General features: G+C 47.2%; 2 protein-coding genes across 3 annotated transcripts; one reads left to right on the top strand and one right to left on the bottom strand.

Moving 5' to 3' along the window:
• Positions 1–852: 852 nt before the first annotated feature.
• Positions 853–6940, bottom strand: etnk2 (ethanolamine kinase 2). The gene is made up of 9 exons (XM_037252750.1): positions 6434–6940; positions 4608–4745; positions 4421–4542; positions 4196–4336; positions 3441–3583; positions 3150–3233; positions 2607–2767; positions 2462–2535; positions 853–2393 (listed from the first exon to the last, which is right to left on the bottom strand). Exons 1-9 carry the CDS (start codon positions 6578–6580, stop codon positions 2321–2323), a joined length of 1083 nt encoding a protein of 360 aa, XP_037108645.1. The 5' UTR covers positions 6581–6940; the 3' UTR covers positions 853–2320.
• Positions 6941–10719: 3779 nt separating this feature from the next.
• Positions 10720–14518, top strand: si:ch211-112f3.4 (EF-hand and coiled-coil domain-containing protein 1). Of its 2 annotated transcripts, XM_037251434.1 has the most exons (10): positions 10722–11102; positions 11163–11463; positions 11897–12314; positions 12385–12519; positions 12797–12846; positions 13049–13178; positions 13254–13383; positions 13546–13650; positions 13730–13796; positions 13862–14518. In XM_037251434.1, the coding sequence occupies exons 1-10, from the start codon at positions 10821–10823 to the stop codon at positions 14035–14037; spliced, it is 1794 nt and encodes a 597-aa protein (XP_037107329.1). In that variant the 5' UTR covers positions 10722–10820; the 3' UTR covers positions 14038–14518. The 2 variants fall into 2 exon arrangements, with proteins under 2 accessions (XP_037107328.1, XP_037107329.1); XM_037251433.1 differs by having other exon boundaries at positions 10720–11463.
• Positions 14519–14634: the final 116 nt, after the last annotated feature.

Below are 14634 nucleotides of genomic sequence, written 5' to 3'. Positions count from 1 at the left end.
TGTAGAATCTTTGCATTCCAGCTGGCAGAGTTCCAGATGAAAATATTCCCACAAGAACTTGTCGAACCAGACACACCTCTAGAGGAGGAATGAGAGAAGGGCACTGCACCGCTGGCTGCTTCAACGCAGGCAGGCGCTTTGAGATTTGACTTTCTCCAGTACAGCTGATCATATCATAGCAAATCAAACTGGGGTTAGAGGTTCAAACTAGGCTTAGGGTTTCAAACTCGGGTCAGGGTTTCAAACTAGGGTTGAAATTGCTCAAGGATGCTACCATTTGCACAACTGTCGTGGTATCAAAATGATTCCTATATTTTGCTGTCCACGCCACTGCATCATTTCCAACCTTTTTTGCGCCACGTGTCAGAAATATTCTCGCGGACCGGCCTTTATAAAAAGAAATCATACATTTATAATAAGCTTCTTGACCTGAATTAACCTGTGACAAGAGACACAGGTGCACCGACGGATGTAATTGGGAGAGAATCGCCATTTTTTCCCCAAAATAAAATCTTACTCATTTTTGCTAGCTTTGCGGGCTCGACTGGGGAAACATGTCACGTGACCGGGACGAGCGTCTTGACCTGAATTCATTTACATATATATATATATATTTCTGTGCGGCTTGGCGGCCCACGGACCGGTGGTTAGGGACCACTGATTTACATCTCACTCTGTGTGATAGTTGCTCCTTTCTGCAGTGACTCAAACTACTGGAGACGCTCACGTTTTTCTATACGCGATATACCTGATTTTGTGCTTTCTTCCTCAACCCGGTGGCAACATATAGAGGCAGCAAAGGGACAGGAACATGTGTGCAGTTTGTAATATATGACACCATCAACCTGCATGTCGTTTTTAATTCTATGCATTTTATTAAGCAACAGCCAATACATGTTAAATAGATCCTGCAAGTCCCACCAAGGTGTAAAGAATCAATGTACACAAACATTTGACAGTATAAGACTATTTACACCCTTCATCATTTGTCACTGTCAATGAATCTGTACGTGTCAAGGTGACGAACCATCACTAGAAAGGAAAAAGAAATAATCCTTCATGTGTAGAGTGATCCTTTAATGATGTCAAGTCTGACATCACATCTGTACCTCAAATGAAGCGTTTGCAAGCACACCAAGCGTTTCAGTGGGATTTCAACACAATAAATAAGACAAATCCAATGCACACGTTAACAGTATTTCGCTTTTAGAATTTGTCCCCTGAGTCAGCACTCAAAAGAACAACTGTTTGATTCATTGTCAGTTGCAATGTTAACTTGTGTGGGAAACATGTTGAACCCCAAAACTGTATCAGAGCACAAACCTCAACTGCCCTTGCCAACTACCCATTTAACTACATAAGTTGACAATACAGTAGTTCATTTAAAAAGGGGAGGGGGGGGGGGTGGATGAGAGCAGATCTCAGTGTAAAAGAAGAGGTTGGCATAAATTGAGAGCCTTCCCTACATTTAGTCATTTAGAAGAAACACCAGGTCCCTTGCTTGCTCTTTGTGGTCCATATGGAGGCAGTGCAACATGAATGCCTTTAAAAATGCTGACTTAGCACAGATATTGCGCGTTAAAAATAAAGTTGAAACGGTTTGCATCACAGTATTCAAGTCACAAGGACTTTGTCTGAGCCGAGTGTTGCGGGGGAGCCGAGGCGGTGATTTTCCATGGTCTGAAAAGTTCAGAAGGAATGTTCAACCAAGCGGATGGCTCAGTGTGACCATAAAAGTCAAGATGGTGGGGGGGGGGGGGGGGGGGGGAGAAAGCGGTTTAAGGTCAGATCCCATCCAACTTCATACAGCAGCGTCATTGCACAGTCAACGCAGTTGCTTGACCAGAGATGTTACACGAGTCTTCCAATAAATGAACAGATGTTTTCCCTCCTTGATTGCTCCGAGGCATTGAAAAGCTTTCCCATTTTGCACATCTCCAAACATCACTCGGTACATCGACAAGTAGCGGCAGCAGTGGTGGTGGATTAGCGGAATCTTAGCACCAGAGTGGAGGTAACAAAAGGAAGGAATGGTGTCAAATGCACACTCCACAATCTGACAAATGTTGATTGGTCCACCTAAGCACTTGTTCTTAATGGCTGCTGAGGCACTGATGAAGAGGAATTAAGTCAAAAGATCACGCAAGAGCTCAGCTGCCTGGAAGCAAGACCTCCAGTGTTTGTAAGACAAGTGGGGGAGACAAATATTGAGCTACATTTGGGGAGGAATCAAGTCTTTCGGGCAAAGTGCCATGAGGAAAAATCAGTGGTCCAAATCATCGTTGGCTGCCACGGATGTCGTGGCTGCCTCCGTTTTGGGTCACTCTGGAATCTGCAAGGCCATCACTGTGGGTTTGATCTTAAAGTATTGGTTGAAACGCAACACAGCGTACCTGTGAGAAGCAAATAGCTTGAAGTTGCGTTCCTTTTGACATTTTCCGAAGCGCACGCCGCCACTTACCCGAGGAAGTCAAAGTCGATGGAGGAGTATTTAGCTTGAATGAGGGCCCAGAAACCCCAAAAGAAGTGAGAAGCCTTCAAAGAGAAAGTAGAGTTCAATGACGTACATCACAGTGCCTTTGACCAATGTCGATTTGCTTCCTTACCAGAGCAAACTTGTTGACCTGCACATAGAGCGTCTCTAGTTCTTTAGCGCTGACCTCTTCGGTTTTCTTGGTGAAAAGCTTAAAGGCTTGCAGGTAGAATCGGAGCCAGTCCATCTGCATCTCCCGACTCGGGTACAGCCCATAGTCCAGATCTGCCATGCCTTGTCACAAAATCAAAACCAGACTCTTATCATGCATGCATGCATGCATGCACCGTTCCACGGGCCATCGTGGTCCATGTCGTTCGCTGTTTGCGTGGTCTATCTTTTGAAAGGCAAAGGCCCGCTTAAACAAGTGGATTTGAATTGGGCCGCCATGTCACCCTCGAGGAAAACATTTCCACCGGCATCATGACGCCTGCCCGGCAACCACACAGCTGCCCACTCAAATGGACATTTGGGATGAGCAGAGAGATTCAGACAGTTGATTACACGTGGCCACGGCATCAGACATCTCCCTCCGTGAAATGAGGAGATGAAGTAGCGTATGCCCAAAAGATTTCGACCCCCTGTCCATTGAACCTGGATGGAAAAGGTCACCAACCTGCAAATTCGTTAAAGTGGTTGCCAATGTCAAACGCCTGGTAGTTGTAACTGGAGTATTCATAGTCTATGAAGCGAACATGAGCTGAAAGACACAAGAAGAAGAAGAAGGCTGTCAGTGCATTTTTGCAAACGCACGCGAGGGAGTTCATTAAGAGGGTACATTGGTGGCATCATTAATATACATACTCGAACTATAAGTTGGTGGGTTTATTGCAAATAGAAATCAATATCAAATATCTTAAATGTTGATATGGTCAAATGACACAACTCCACAAAGTGTACTATGGACCCTCTTTGCTGTTGTGTATGATGTTCTTGCAGAGCAGGTCATTGTGGCAAAGCACCACAGGCGATCCCAGGGTGGAGAGATGCTCCTTCATCCACACCATCTCCTGCTCCAGCACTTCCTTGCTGGGCACTTCTTTTTGGATTCTAAATTGAGGAGAAGAAATTCAGATTTGCCACTTGAGCGACGATTCCAAACCAGTTGACAATGTCACAGCAACGGAGGGCGGGCGACAAAGTCAAATGAACAAAGTACAGGAGGTCTTTGCTTTACGACGGCGTCCCGGGAGGTGCTTACGCAACAACCTCAAGCTTTACGCACGGTAAAAGTGCGCTCGTCTAATATTGACCGAGGCTAATGCTTTCGTTGAAATCACAGTCAATATTTGCATGTCGAAAGCCATAAACATAAAACGAGCAGGTCATTGTGTCAATTTAGGGCTTCGTTAGAACTTCAGCCGAGCCAATGACATGTGTGATGAGGAGTTGATCATGCAAGTCCTCCTTGGAATTTTGCTGCTGCTTCTTTCTGGTCATCTGTGGAAGCTTCCAGACATTTGCTCAAACTATTAGGCACCAGTTGTCTATTTGTATCTCACTAGTACAAAAAAAGAAAAAAAAGATCGGTTGAGCAATTACCGCATCGTAACATCCGACAGACTCCAGAACATATTGTCTGAATGAAACTTGAGACCATAATGGTGCTCAAACAATCTCCAAGCAAAGTCGTATCGACTAACAAAAGCGGCAACATCTCACCTGATGTTGGAAGCTTGTTCTGTGAACTCCGTCGCCACAAGGGAGAAATATTTCTGCATCTTAATCCAGAGGTTGGCTTTGGGGATGCATCCGTTATGCGCATGAATGGCGTGGATATGAGCCATCTCTCTGGCTATCAGTCTGCGGGAGCGAGGGAGGCCAAATATTCACATTCACGGAGCAATTGTGCTGTCAATATTGTGGCTATGGGTAGCTGCTTCCAACCTGAGCAAGGAAGGATCCCTGACATCTTGAGGCCCGAGCGCTTCCCCCTGCATGTATTCGTAACATATGCCATTTTGAAATGTGCAGTAAAGACGGGGAGCGCAACCATTAGCATGCAGCACCTGAAGGAGAAAAGGAAAACATGAAGTGGAACACTACCCATGGCTAACAACATTGGTGGATGTACCTGAAAGCTTTTAAGCTCATTGTCTCTGTCCACAATTAGCTCCGTCTTGTTCCCATAAACACGCACCAAGACCACATGTTGGGGACTTTCCTCCACATAGCAGCCCACCAGTTTGTTGGTTGTCCCTTCAGTGAAGAACTGAAGAAAGAAACAAAGAAAACATGGGCTCTTTTTCCAGACGCTCAATGTAAACACGAGTACAACACTAGGTCTTTTCCCATCACACAATCAAGATTTAAGTAAGTGGGCCAATACGTTCAACTGCAGCCAACACAATAACACAGACACGGTGGTCAGGTGGTCACTGACGCATATCTGGCATTCCACGCGTGGTCCGTCACAAAGGTGGGCTGGCGGGCGGGCGGTCTGGCTGGCGTGTGGCCATCCTTGTTATGACTGCCGACACACTGGCAAAAACACTGTTGTCTACTACATGACTGATCCCTTCCATCTGCCACACAATACGCCGCTAACACCGGTGACCCATACGTCCATAGACAGCAACTTTGGAAGCAGACGGACGTAAACATTGAGCCAAGCCTGGTTGGTTGGTTCACGTGGCGGCGGTGGTGAGGAGGGAGGGACGGACGGACGGACGCTGTTGGTGGAGCAACTTTGGAAGCAGACAGACGTAAACATTGAGCCAAGCTTGGTTCGTTCACGTGGCGGTGGCGGAGCTCATGTGTGCCCTGGCGACCAGTTGGCCTGGCCTGGCCGGCCTGCCTGCCTCCCACAAACCGATAGACGGGTTTTGCCTCGTCACAAGGTTTTGACGTGGACAGGTCAGTGGCCCATTTTCATTTGATCTCCCACAGTTGTACAAAAGGACTTTGGGCAAAATACACTTAAAGGTCACCCAAGCTATGTATAAAAGCACCAAGTCAACACTATCTCTAAACAATATTTATTCATGATATACGATCTACTCATTCTTTATAAGTAGAAGATATTTTGGTGCATCCGTACATGAACACTTGTTTTCTCTTCACTGACTTAGATGACTTGTGCCAGGAATGTCGTTTGGAGAGTAGACGCTCGCTCGCACACTTTTCAATCAACATCAATCAGGTTGGAATGGAATGGAATTTGACCAGAAGGTTTCTACCAATGGTCCAAAATTGCTGCTCAATATTTTTCTTCATGGCATATGGCGCTAAGTAGTAGCTGGGTCTTGGACTGTGTTAATCCATGATACAAATAATGCAGATCCGGTTTGGAAGATAGATCGCTCCATTATAGTACAACTTGAATTCCCTGCATACTGGACCCAAGACTCTTTCTTTCTCAAGTTTGTCAAGACTAGCCTTTGCATTGAATTGTTCAATCCTTTCACTAAAATATAATAGTATTTTTGCATAAAATGGAATGTGCTCAAATAGATTTGCAACTACATTTAAGTTGCCTTTCGAGAAACAACCATCAATTTAGTACATTTTCGGTGTATTGCAACCAAATGTTCAACTACTTTGCAGCTATAGAGTACAGGGAGTCTCCCAGTGTTATTTGTTGGACTTTTGCTGTTTGCCCTTGACAAAAAGGGTCAAGTAGTGTGGGAAGAAAATAGCGTATTGTCTTTTTTTTGTTCCTGTTTGTCCCTTGTGATGCACAAACACAGTAGTGTACTGTCAACATTAGTTTGAGCCTAGCATACAGCCAGCCAGCCAGCCAGGCAGGCAGGCAGGCAGGCAGGCAGGCAGGCAGGCAGGCAGGCAAGCAGGCAAGCAGGCAGGCGAGCAGGCTAGCAGGCTGGCAGGCAGGCAGGCAGGCAGGCAGGCAGCCGGCCGGCCGGCCAGCCCATTGCTAGCTTCTCAGTTGACATTTTGTACCTTGGTCTTGACACGGTTCGTGTCCCACGCCGGTCTCAGCTCTTTAATGATCTTCAATGCTCCTTCCGTCACGTTGTGCTCGTCTACAAAAACGTGAATCTTTGGTATAACCGGCGAACCGACAGGCACATGGATCTGCGTTTCCATCCCACCGTCTGATCTCCGTCCCCGAGTTGGTCGTTGTGAGCAATTTGGAGGAAGTGGAGCATACAAGTGTCGCCAAGTCAACGCGTTTAACGAGATGTGCCGTCCGTCCGTCCGTCCGTCCGTCTTCTTTGATGCTGCGGGGGGGGTGGGGAGGGGAAGTGTTGTCGCTGTGCGGACGTGGGATGAAAGGCGTCTCTTCACTCTGCACTGCCTTTGGAGAGAAGATATACAACGCCGGCGGGTCGGTCGGTTCCGAGAGGCTGTCAGCGGCGGCGGCGGCGGCGGCAGCGGCAGCAGCAGCAGCAGGAGGAGCACTGTTAACGCTTCCTCCTACATGTCCCCGCCCATTTGGCATCATCCGATTGTACCGCCATTTGAGACGACACGGCCGAGCACGCCCATTATTTTCACGAAGCTGCCCGAAGTTGGACGAATGGAAAGGCACTGCAGTCTATTTGTCTTCCCGTTAGAGGTCGCCACAGCTTCCCTATTGGACCTCCAACTGTCGAACAGATGGAGGCAGTAAAGTGATATCATAGGGTTTGTTACTAAATGTAAAGGGCGAAATGTATCCCTGTAATTACCAACCTCAAATTAGTGACATGGCAGCAATTTCAAAAGTAGACATTTTGAATTAGAAATGGACTTGAATGGGAAATGGATATTATGTATATCAATTTGGTAATCGCTTCAAATATGTGGATGCTTTCATGCTCCACACTGTACAATAAAACTTGTCAATAAGACTTTTAGTGCAGTCCTATATGCAGATTATTTTTTTGAACAGCTGTTCAAAAATAAATTGAAAGTGAAGATTTTTATCAAGACAAGCCATGCTAAATTGAGTGCAACAATAGCTGAGTTGCAATTTATTGCTTTGTTTCAGTATTTATGGTAGTACTGTAGTATTTCAATTGAATGTATGTGTGGGGATTGCTCAGGGCTCAAGTCTTTGTACTTGAGTTGTTGATTTTGTGATTGTGTGTGAAGACAGACAGACACACACACACACACACACACACACACACACACACACACACGCGTTGTAAGCCATGTTACTCAGCAGGTTGTCAAGGAGTCAGCTGAAGCTTTTGGGGGCCCAGTGCCCCCCATATTCTTGCTTTCACTGGTTTGCACAGCTTTATTTATACAAGTAGGGTGCCAGATGCTGCTTTGGCCTATAGCAACCAAACTCCGACAAACTGTATTAATTGTAGTTACTGTATATTCCTATTTCTTTTCAACCTGAAGATTGTTTTCATTTGCAATGTGACTGCACGATGACGAGGATTGCCAATGTGAAACTAGTTGCATAATTGCACAGAGGCATCTTTCCTCTGCGCCATACAAATAGCATTGCTATTTTCTGATGAAAAGGGTCATTGAGAGACAAAAAAGTGAATGAAAAAAGCGTTAACATACTGTTTGTTGAGTGAGTTTTCACTGATGGTAGGCGAAATAGAATCATTCTTTTGGGACTGCAACCACCACATTCTTACGTTGATGACAAGGAATATTATGAAATGAAATCTTTTGAAGTGAACAGATACTGCTATGAAAAACAACTTGGATACTTTTGACCTGGAGAACACAATGTGCCAAGAGAAGCATGTGGAAGGAGGAACAAACTTAGGACAACCTAAGCTGGAACATCCAAACAATTATATTAGGCCCTGATGCAAGCACTAGAATTGTCCAAAACGGACAAATTCGCAGAGACATATATGAGTGTTTAGTCACACCCAGGCAGGCTCAATGTGGGAGCTTGCTACATGTAGCCACATGCCTCATCTGCTCTCCATAAACTTCGGCCAGGCTCTTTGCTCGCTCTAACGAACCTAATTGCAAGTCTCGTGGAAATATTAGCGAGAGGGCAAACCTTTCAAATTGAATGGCGCTTTTCAGGTACGCATCCTGGACAGCTGAGAGGTCCACATGTTGATCTGGCTATCTCAGGAATGAGGAAATGAGCATAATCTTTAACCCGCGCACACACACTCACCGGATCATAAATCACATCTCTGTTGACGCACTCAACTCTTACTAGCCAACTTCCATTCGAGCCTAATTTGTCATGTCAAAAGTCCTGTTGACACACTCCTCATCTATCACTGATTGCATGCTGAGGATGGAGGAAGACTCGGGCAACTTAACACGTGAAGAGTGATTATTATCGCACACACCGATTTAAGAGGGTGTTGTTCAGGATGTTGTTCTTTCTCCCAAGGTTGAAGTGGGGCTGAGAACATAACATACGTATATGCTGCATTTTAGAAGAGTCAAATCAAATGCTGGATGTGTGCTGAAGTGGAGCCGCTGGAATTTCTGATGAAGCACAATGTACTGGTGGGGCAATAAGTATACCCATGCGGCCTGCGCGCGCTCGCTCGCCCCTTTGGCCTCCCACATGTGGTAAGGGTTGCCATTTGGGGCTGTGCTCTGCTGGGTGCAACGGAGCCCCACCTCCAGGTTGGGGGAGGGCGGCGACCTGCGTCCAAGCCAGGCTCATGCTTGTCCTTTGTTTTGACATGTCATAAAGTGGTGTTACCGGACAGGCACAGAATCATGGCAGTCAGTGGCACAGTCTGGAAAGCGGAAGACCTTCAGAAGAGCATACGGCAGCCAACACAAAGCCCGAAAGCCTGCCTGATCCATAATGTAGTGCGGGCGGCGGCGTCACTCCTCCTCCCAAAGGTGAAGAAGCGGCCACTTGGGCACACTCCAAAAGCTCCCCAACCGCCTTTTTATTTATTGCCCCTTCCACGCTCCCATCCTTTCAATTTGAAATAAGGTCCTTTCACCCCATGCAGGCAGCAGATGACAGGTCAGGAGAACAACACAAGGGCCTGCTGCTTAGCATTTTGCACACATACACACACACATTCAATCAGGGACTACATAAGGAAGCATGTCATCCGAATGAAAGGGTGGAAATCCATTCCCTGGGTATTTCATAAGTTACAGCAGAGGCAAGTTCCACCCACATACTGAAACTTGAAGATCTGAAAAGTATTATTTCCTTTTCATGTCCAAAGGGGATTGGATTATTCCTGGTGGGTGGATGAGGTTTAGTATATGCATGTTGGCCAGACTGCACGCTTGCAGAATGTCCACTGGGAAATGGCCATCTGTAACCAAGATGGATGTGAAGAATGACTCCAGTATACTTGTATTGTTTCCACTTAAAAGTAGCTGAAATACATGTTTTTGTTGATCTAGTCTTCTTTCATTGCATCTGAAACCTCCTTTCCTTTTTTCATTGTTTGGAATGTTGGAAAAAAGCTTCAGATTCCAAGTTTTGAGGAAGATCATTTCTGGAACATCTGAGTATTTGCATAATTCTCATACTTGGAAAGTATCACTTGCTCCCCCCCTTCTTTTGAACATACCCAATCGCATTTTTTAGTTACAATGTAATATAGTCCAGTCAGTGGAATGCATGTGATGCAACATGCATGGCGGGCGCGGCGCGGCGCGGCGCGGCCTAGTCATGCCCAGGTGAGTGTCTCAAGGCAATCTTTGCTTTGGCTGTCAAACAAATGACAAGTGGTGAGGTCAGGTATTTCCACTAAGAGTTCACACACACACATTGACTTTGAAAGGGAGCCTGCTGATGCCAATCCAAGTTTCTCTTCCTCGTCGGCCACGGACCAAACTGACAGCCAGTGTTATATTTTGATTTGTGTGTCATTGCCGCAATTGAATCCATGAACGTTCAAAGTTAAAGACACACGTTTGGTACAGTTGCCCCCAGTCCCCCCGACTACTAGTAACGCAATACACATTGGTATATGTTACTACTGGTAGCACGCAGTTGTGAACTAGTATACTTGTCTATCTTACTGTAATAGAAAGTCAATAGTGAGAAAAACATGGTCAATTCATTCTACTACTAGTCGTCCTGTTACATACGCATGTTCAGCGCACAACTAGGACATGAAATGAATGCTCAGAGAGAGAGAGAGAGCTTGCTCTAAACTCCCAGGATCAAACCAAAATCAATCCAAAAGACAGAATCCAACAGCCCCCGTCCCGTGCGGCACCTTAGTGGTGGCTGGCTGGTCGTCAAAGAGAGAGAGGAGAGCATCGCATCGCCTCGCATCGCAGAGAATTTGCATTGGGTGGGTGGGCGGAGTCAGGCTTGAATGGGACTTTGTTTTCTCCTCTCGTAGGGATTTGCTCGACTGGGAAAGAACGAAAGAGAAAGAGTGTGGGAAATAGTACAAGTGAATGCGGCATCATGGAGCGCACAGCTTTCGCTTGGAAGCACGTCCAGCCTTGGCCGAGAGCAGCGCGGAGGAGCGAGTGGCTCCGGAGCGCCTTGGCCCACCATCACTGCCCCGATCCCGGCGTGGAGAACGAGATCGTCGTTCTGGCCACCGGAATAGACCAGTACTTGCAAGAGGTCTTCCACCATCTTGCCTATCCCAACCGGGACGATTGTGTGTCGGCGGAGGACTTCAGCACCCTCTGCGCCGTGCTCGGTGTCACCGGAGCCCAGAAGAGCATTCAAGGAACCGGGGCTGCTGCGGCTGCTGCTGCTGCCGCTGCCGCTGCCGCCGCCGCCGCCGCTGCTGCAGAAGGCGACGAAGACGAGCAAGAGTTCATCGACGTATGCGCCGGGCTGCCTTGTCAGATGACTTTTAAGGACTTTCATTCGCGTCTGTGCGGCTTCTTTCGCGTGCGCTCTGCGCCAAGAGGCTCGTCCTCCGGGCCCGGGGAATGTGTGTGGCGACTGCCCGTTACCGAGGAGACGGAGCTGGTGGAGAGACACATCAGGCTTCGGTGGCCTCGTGTGAGAAGGAGAAAATCGGTCACTTTTGATCGAACAAGGAATCACAACAGATCCACAGCTGGCCGAACTGCTGACGAGACTTCTTCGGGTACGCGGAGTTGGGCATGTTGACCCACCTCCTCTTTGTTCATTTGACATTCTGTTAAATCGACCAAGCCGCAAACGGCATCTTCTATTTCGGGGCCGTAGATCTGAGGGCATGTTGAGGGGGACCGGTGACACCCCGCATAGACAGACCTACAGTTTTTTGAATATCTGGTCTCACCCACTATGGAATGTAATGCTATTCTCTCGATGATAATAATCTGTCATCATTCATACAATATTGCTCCTGCAAGGGATGGCTACGAAACGTAGTGTCGACGACAAATTGCATGGAAAAGCCCCAAGAGCACGCTTCTTTGGGAAGCAGAGTCCTGAATGGACGTAGCGAGTGGCTACAGCGGCAGCCGAATATGAAGGTCATTTTCAGCAAGAGCCTATGCTCATCAGTTCCCTTTTCTCTTCCTTCATTTCCTCAGACGAGTTAGCGGCGCTGAGGGAGTTGGTGGAGGACCTCCGATCGGCGCTGCAAGGTAGCGACGCTCGCTGCTTGGCCCTGGAAGTGGCTCTGAGACGAGAGCGGGGACGCTCACAGTCGGCGGCTCCCGTCGGCGTGTCGTCGCGCGCAACTTCCATTTCCCTCATCCCCACACGGCGGATTAAAGGACAGCTCAATGTTGCTGGAGGAAATGCTGGGAGGAGGTTTGGCAGAAAATGGGACATGAGGGACCCGCTTTTAAGAGAGTTGCAGCTGATCCGCTCCTCACGTGACGGACAGCTGGAGGAGGCCATCAAGTTCAACCAACGTCTCGAGGAGGAGCTGCGATGGGCATACCAGGAAGTGAGCAAGCTTCAAGGGGTGGAGTCTGCGCTCAGGAGGGAGAACGTCCACATTAGGTTGGCTTTGGCTTCAATCAAATGCTCAGCTGGTTGATTCAAATGTCATGGTGTTCGTGACCCCCACCAGGCGGCGAGCGGAGGAAGCCAGGGAGGCTTTGAGCTTGGGCCTGGAGCGGGTGCGAAGGATTCAGGAACAAGCCCAATCTGTGCCACAACTCCAGTCCAAGATCAGCCAGCTGGAGAAGGAACTGCAGCAGTACAGGTACGTAGGTTGATACGGCATCTCGGTCGTCATGCAAGCGCAAGGCTCCTTTGACAATTTGGTGGCGACACATTTTGGTGGATTTGATGCAGGTGCAGGCCAAGATACTCCCAGCTCTGTGGGCAGGCTCGATGTCATCATATTCCATTCATAAATAGGAACACAGTTGACGTCCATCATCAAAGCGGCCAACTTTCAGCGTTGAACTTGAGCGTGATCCCAAATATCAGTGTGTGTGTGAGAAAAAAGTCACATTTCTCTTTTTTCCTTCCTTCAGATCCGGCTGCAGTTGTCTTCCAAAAGGAGAAGAATTATGCGGTAAGTCAGGTGAGGGACTGATGAAGAAGAAATAGATCTGACTTTTGTCATCAAAGCCACTTTGATGGATTCCTTCACAAATTTGGACTTGCCATGGTTTGTGTCCAAATTTGAGACACATTCATTCAAACTTCCAAGGTCTCACTTGTTTCATTGCGCATTTGTCCACGTGCTGCTGTACATCTCAAGCAACCGGTTGGAGTGTTTGCAGATGCCGAGTGTCTGCAGAGAGCAGTCGAGGGAAGAGCTGCCTCTGCCGAAGAGGAGGCGGCTGACCAAGGACCACGCTGCCTATCTGAGGCGAAGAAGCACATCAGGCCATGGCACGGATGGCCCAAAGGGTTAGCTCATTCTTAGCGTCCAAAGCAAACATTCTCATCATTGCTGTGGTTCCAAAAAGGTTCCTCTTCTGCCAGGTTTTCGCCCAGTCACGTGGTCTTGTTGAAGGGCCACCTGCACGACAGCACTGATTCTAAAGGCAACGTCCGATGCTGCACCTGGAAGGGACAAAAGCAAGCGGCAAGCAGCCAAGGCTCTGAGGACAATGTGGGTGAAGTGGAGGAGAAAAACAGCCTCACTATGGCCATTCCACAAGCTGTTATTGTGGAAACCTTTCAAGGAAGAAAAAATGCCCGCCTATAATATTCTTCATCCCAGCCAAATAATGGCATATCTTTTTGATGACATTTGGTTATTGCTCCTTTTTAGAGGCCGGATCAAAAGGAGGAAAGGGCAGAGAGAAGGGAGAGTGTGTCTTTGACGGAAGGAAAGTTCAGAGATGCCCTTATGTTACTTCTGGAGTTACGCAATAAGGTCAATCTCACCGCCCCACCTCCATTTGGTATTATTAGAAGGAAACTTAATCATATGAACATATTTCTTGTCTTTGTAGAATTTATCCCGCCGGGAGCTGGGAAGCATCGTGATGGATACTCTAGATATGTGCACTCAGGGAGATGGTACACAATATTCTGCCAATATTGTTTTCTTTCTTTTTTGTCATTTTTCTTTTTTCTCTGTCTAGGCCCATCCCAGGTATTGCAGGTCGCTGATGCCCTCTATGTGCAGTTATCCTCCACTGATCATATTAGGGAAGAAGGTGAGGCCAAAGGAGGCGAGAGGGAAGGCAAATCGTCAGGGCATCAAACTAGCAGCAGCGGCGGCGGCAGCGGCAGCAGCCCGCTGGTCATCTCCTGCTAATTAAGCGGAACTTTTTTTTTCTCTTCTGCTTTTGCAGCAACGTAAATGTTATCAAATCTATATACAAGGTTGAGTTTTCTTCCTATCGGCATTTTCTCGAGTTAGAAAGGGGCATTTGCGCCGTTGTGGAAGTGAGCACAGCCAACTTGAGTCCCAACCAATGGAGGCGGCTCCTCTCACTTTCTACTGTACGCAAAGTACTTTCCTCAGTACTGCATAAAAGTTGCCCGCTGCGCAGTCGGCACTTGGAGACAATGCCCCCAACCAAGGTTTTCAATCGTTTTCCTACGTTGATTTGAAGCTCATTCCATATCAATCGTGTTAATGTACACAAGTGAATTGTGTGTGTCCATTTTCTAGCAGTATGCAACGCGGAAGAACAGTGGATGAGTCAATGACAGAAAAGTGTTTTTGAACGCTGCTGTATTTGTGATACATTCCCAACATAAAATCACTGTGACTAATAAATGTTCAACTTAATTCAAAACACCAGTTGTGGCTAAATCATACAACACTAGGACTTTTGGGCCCAATACAAATTGTCTTATATCATTTAAAAAAAAAAAAAGTGAAGAATTTTTGTAATTCTTACCAGAT

Source organism: Syngnathus acus, chromosome 5 (genome assembly GCF_901709675.1).
Source record: "Syngnathus acus chromosome 5, fSynAcu1.2, whole genome shotgun sequence".
Classification (NCBI taxonomy): Eukaryota; Metazoa; Chordata; class Actinopteri; order Syngnathiformes; family Syngnathidae; genus Syngnathus; species Syngnathus acus.
Note: the sequence above shows the minus strand (reverse complement) of the source record. Positions and strands in the feature narration are given on the sequence as shown.

What these genes read in the sequence shown, in the direction of transcription:
- etnk2 (XM_037252750.1), bottom strand. Translation starts at nt 6,580, where the DNA reads ATGGAAACGCAGATCCATGTGCCTGTCGGTTCGCCGGTTATACCAAAG. An exon ending in GAACAAGCTTCCAACATCAG is followed by an intron (nt 3,584 to 4,195) that starts GTGAGATGTTGC and finishes TCCTCAATTTAG; the next exon opens with AATCCAAAAAGAAGTGCCCA. An exon ending in AGGTCAACAAGTTTGCTCTG is followed by an intron (nt 2,536 to 2,606) that starts GTAAGGAAGCAA and finishes TTCTCTTTGAAG; the next exon opens with GCTTCTCACTTCTTTTGGGG.
- si:ch211-112f3.4 (XM_037251433.1), top strand. Translation starts at nt 10,821, where the DNA reads ATGGAGCGCACAGCTTTCGCTTGGAAGCACGTCCAGCCTTGGCCGAGA. An exon ending in AGAATTATGCGGTAAGTCAG is followed by an intron (nt 12,847 to 13,048) that starts GTGAGGGACTGA and finishes GAGTGTTTGCAG; the next exon opens with ATGCCGAGTGTCTGCAGAGA. An exon ending in TGGCACGGATGGCCCAAAGG is followed by an intron (nt 13,179 to 13,253) that starts GTTAGCTCATTC and finishes CTCTTCTGCCAG; the next exon opens with GTTTTCGCCCAGTCACGTGG.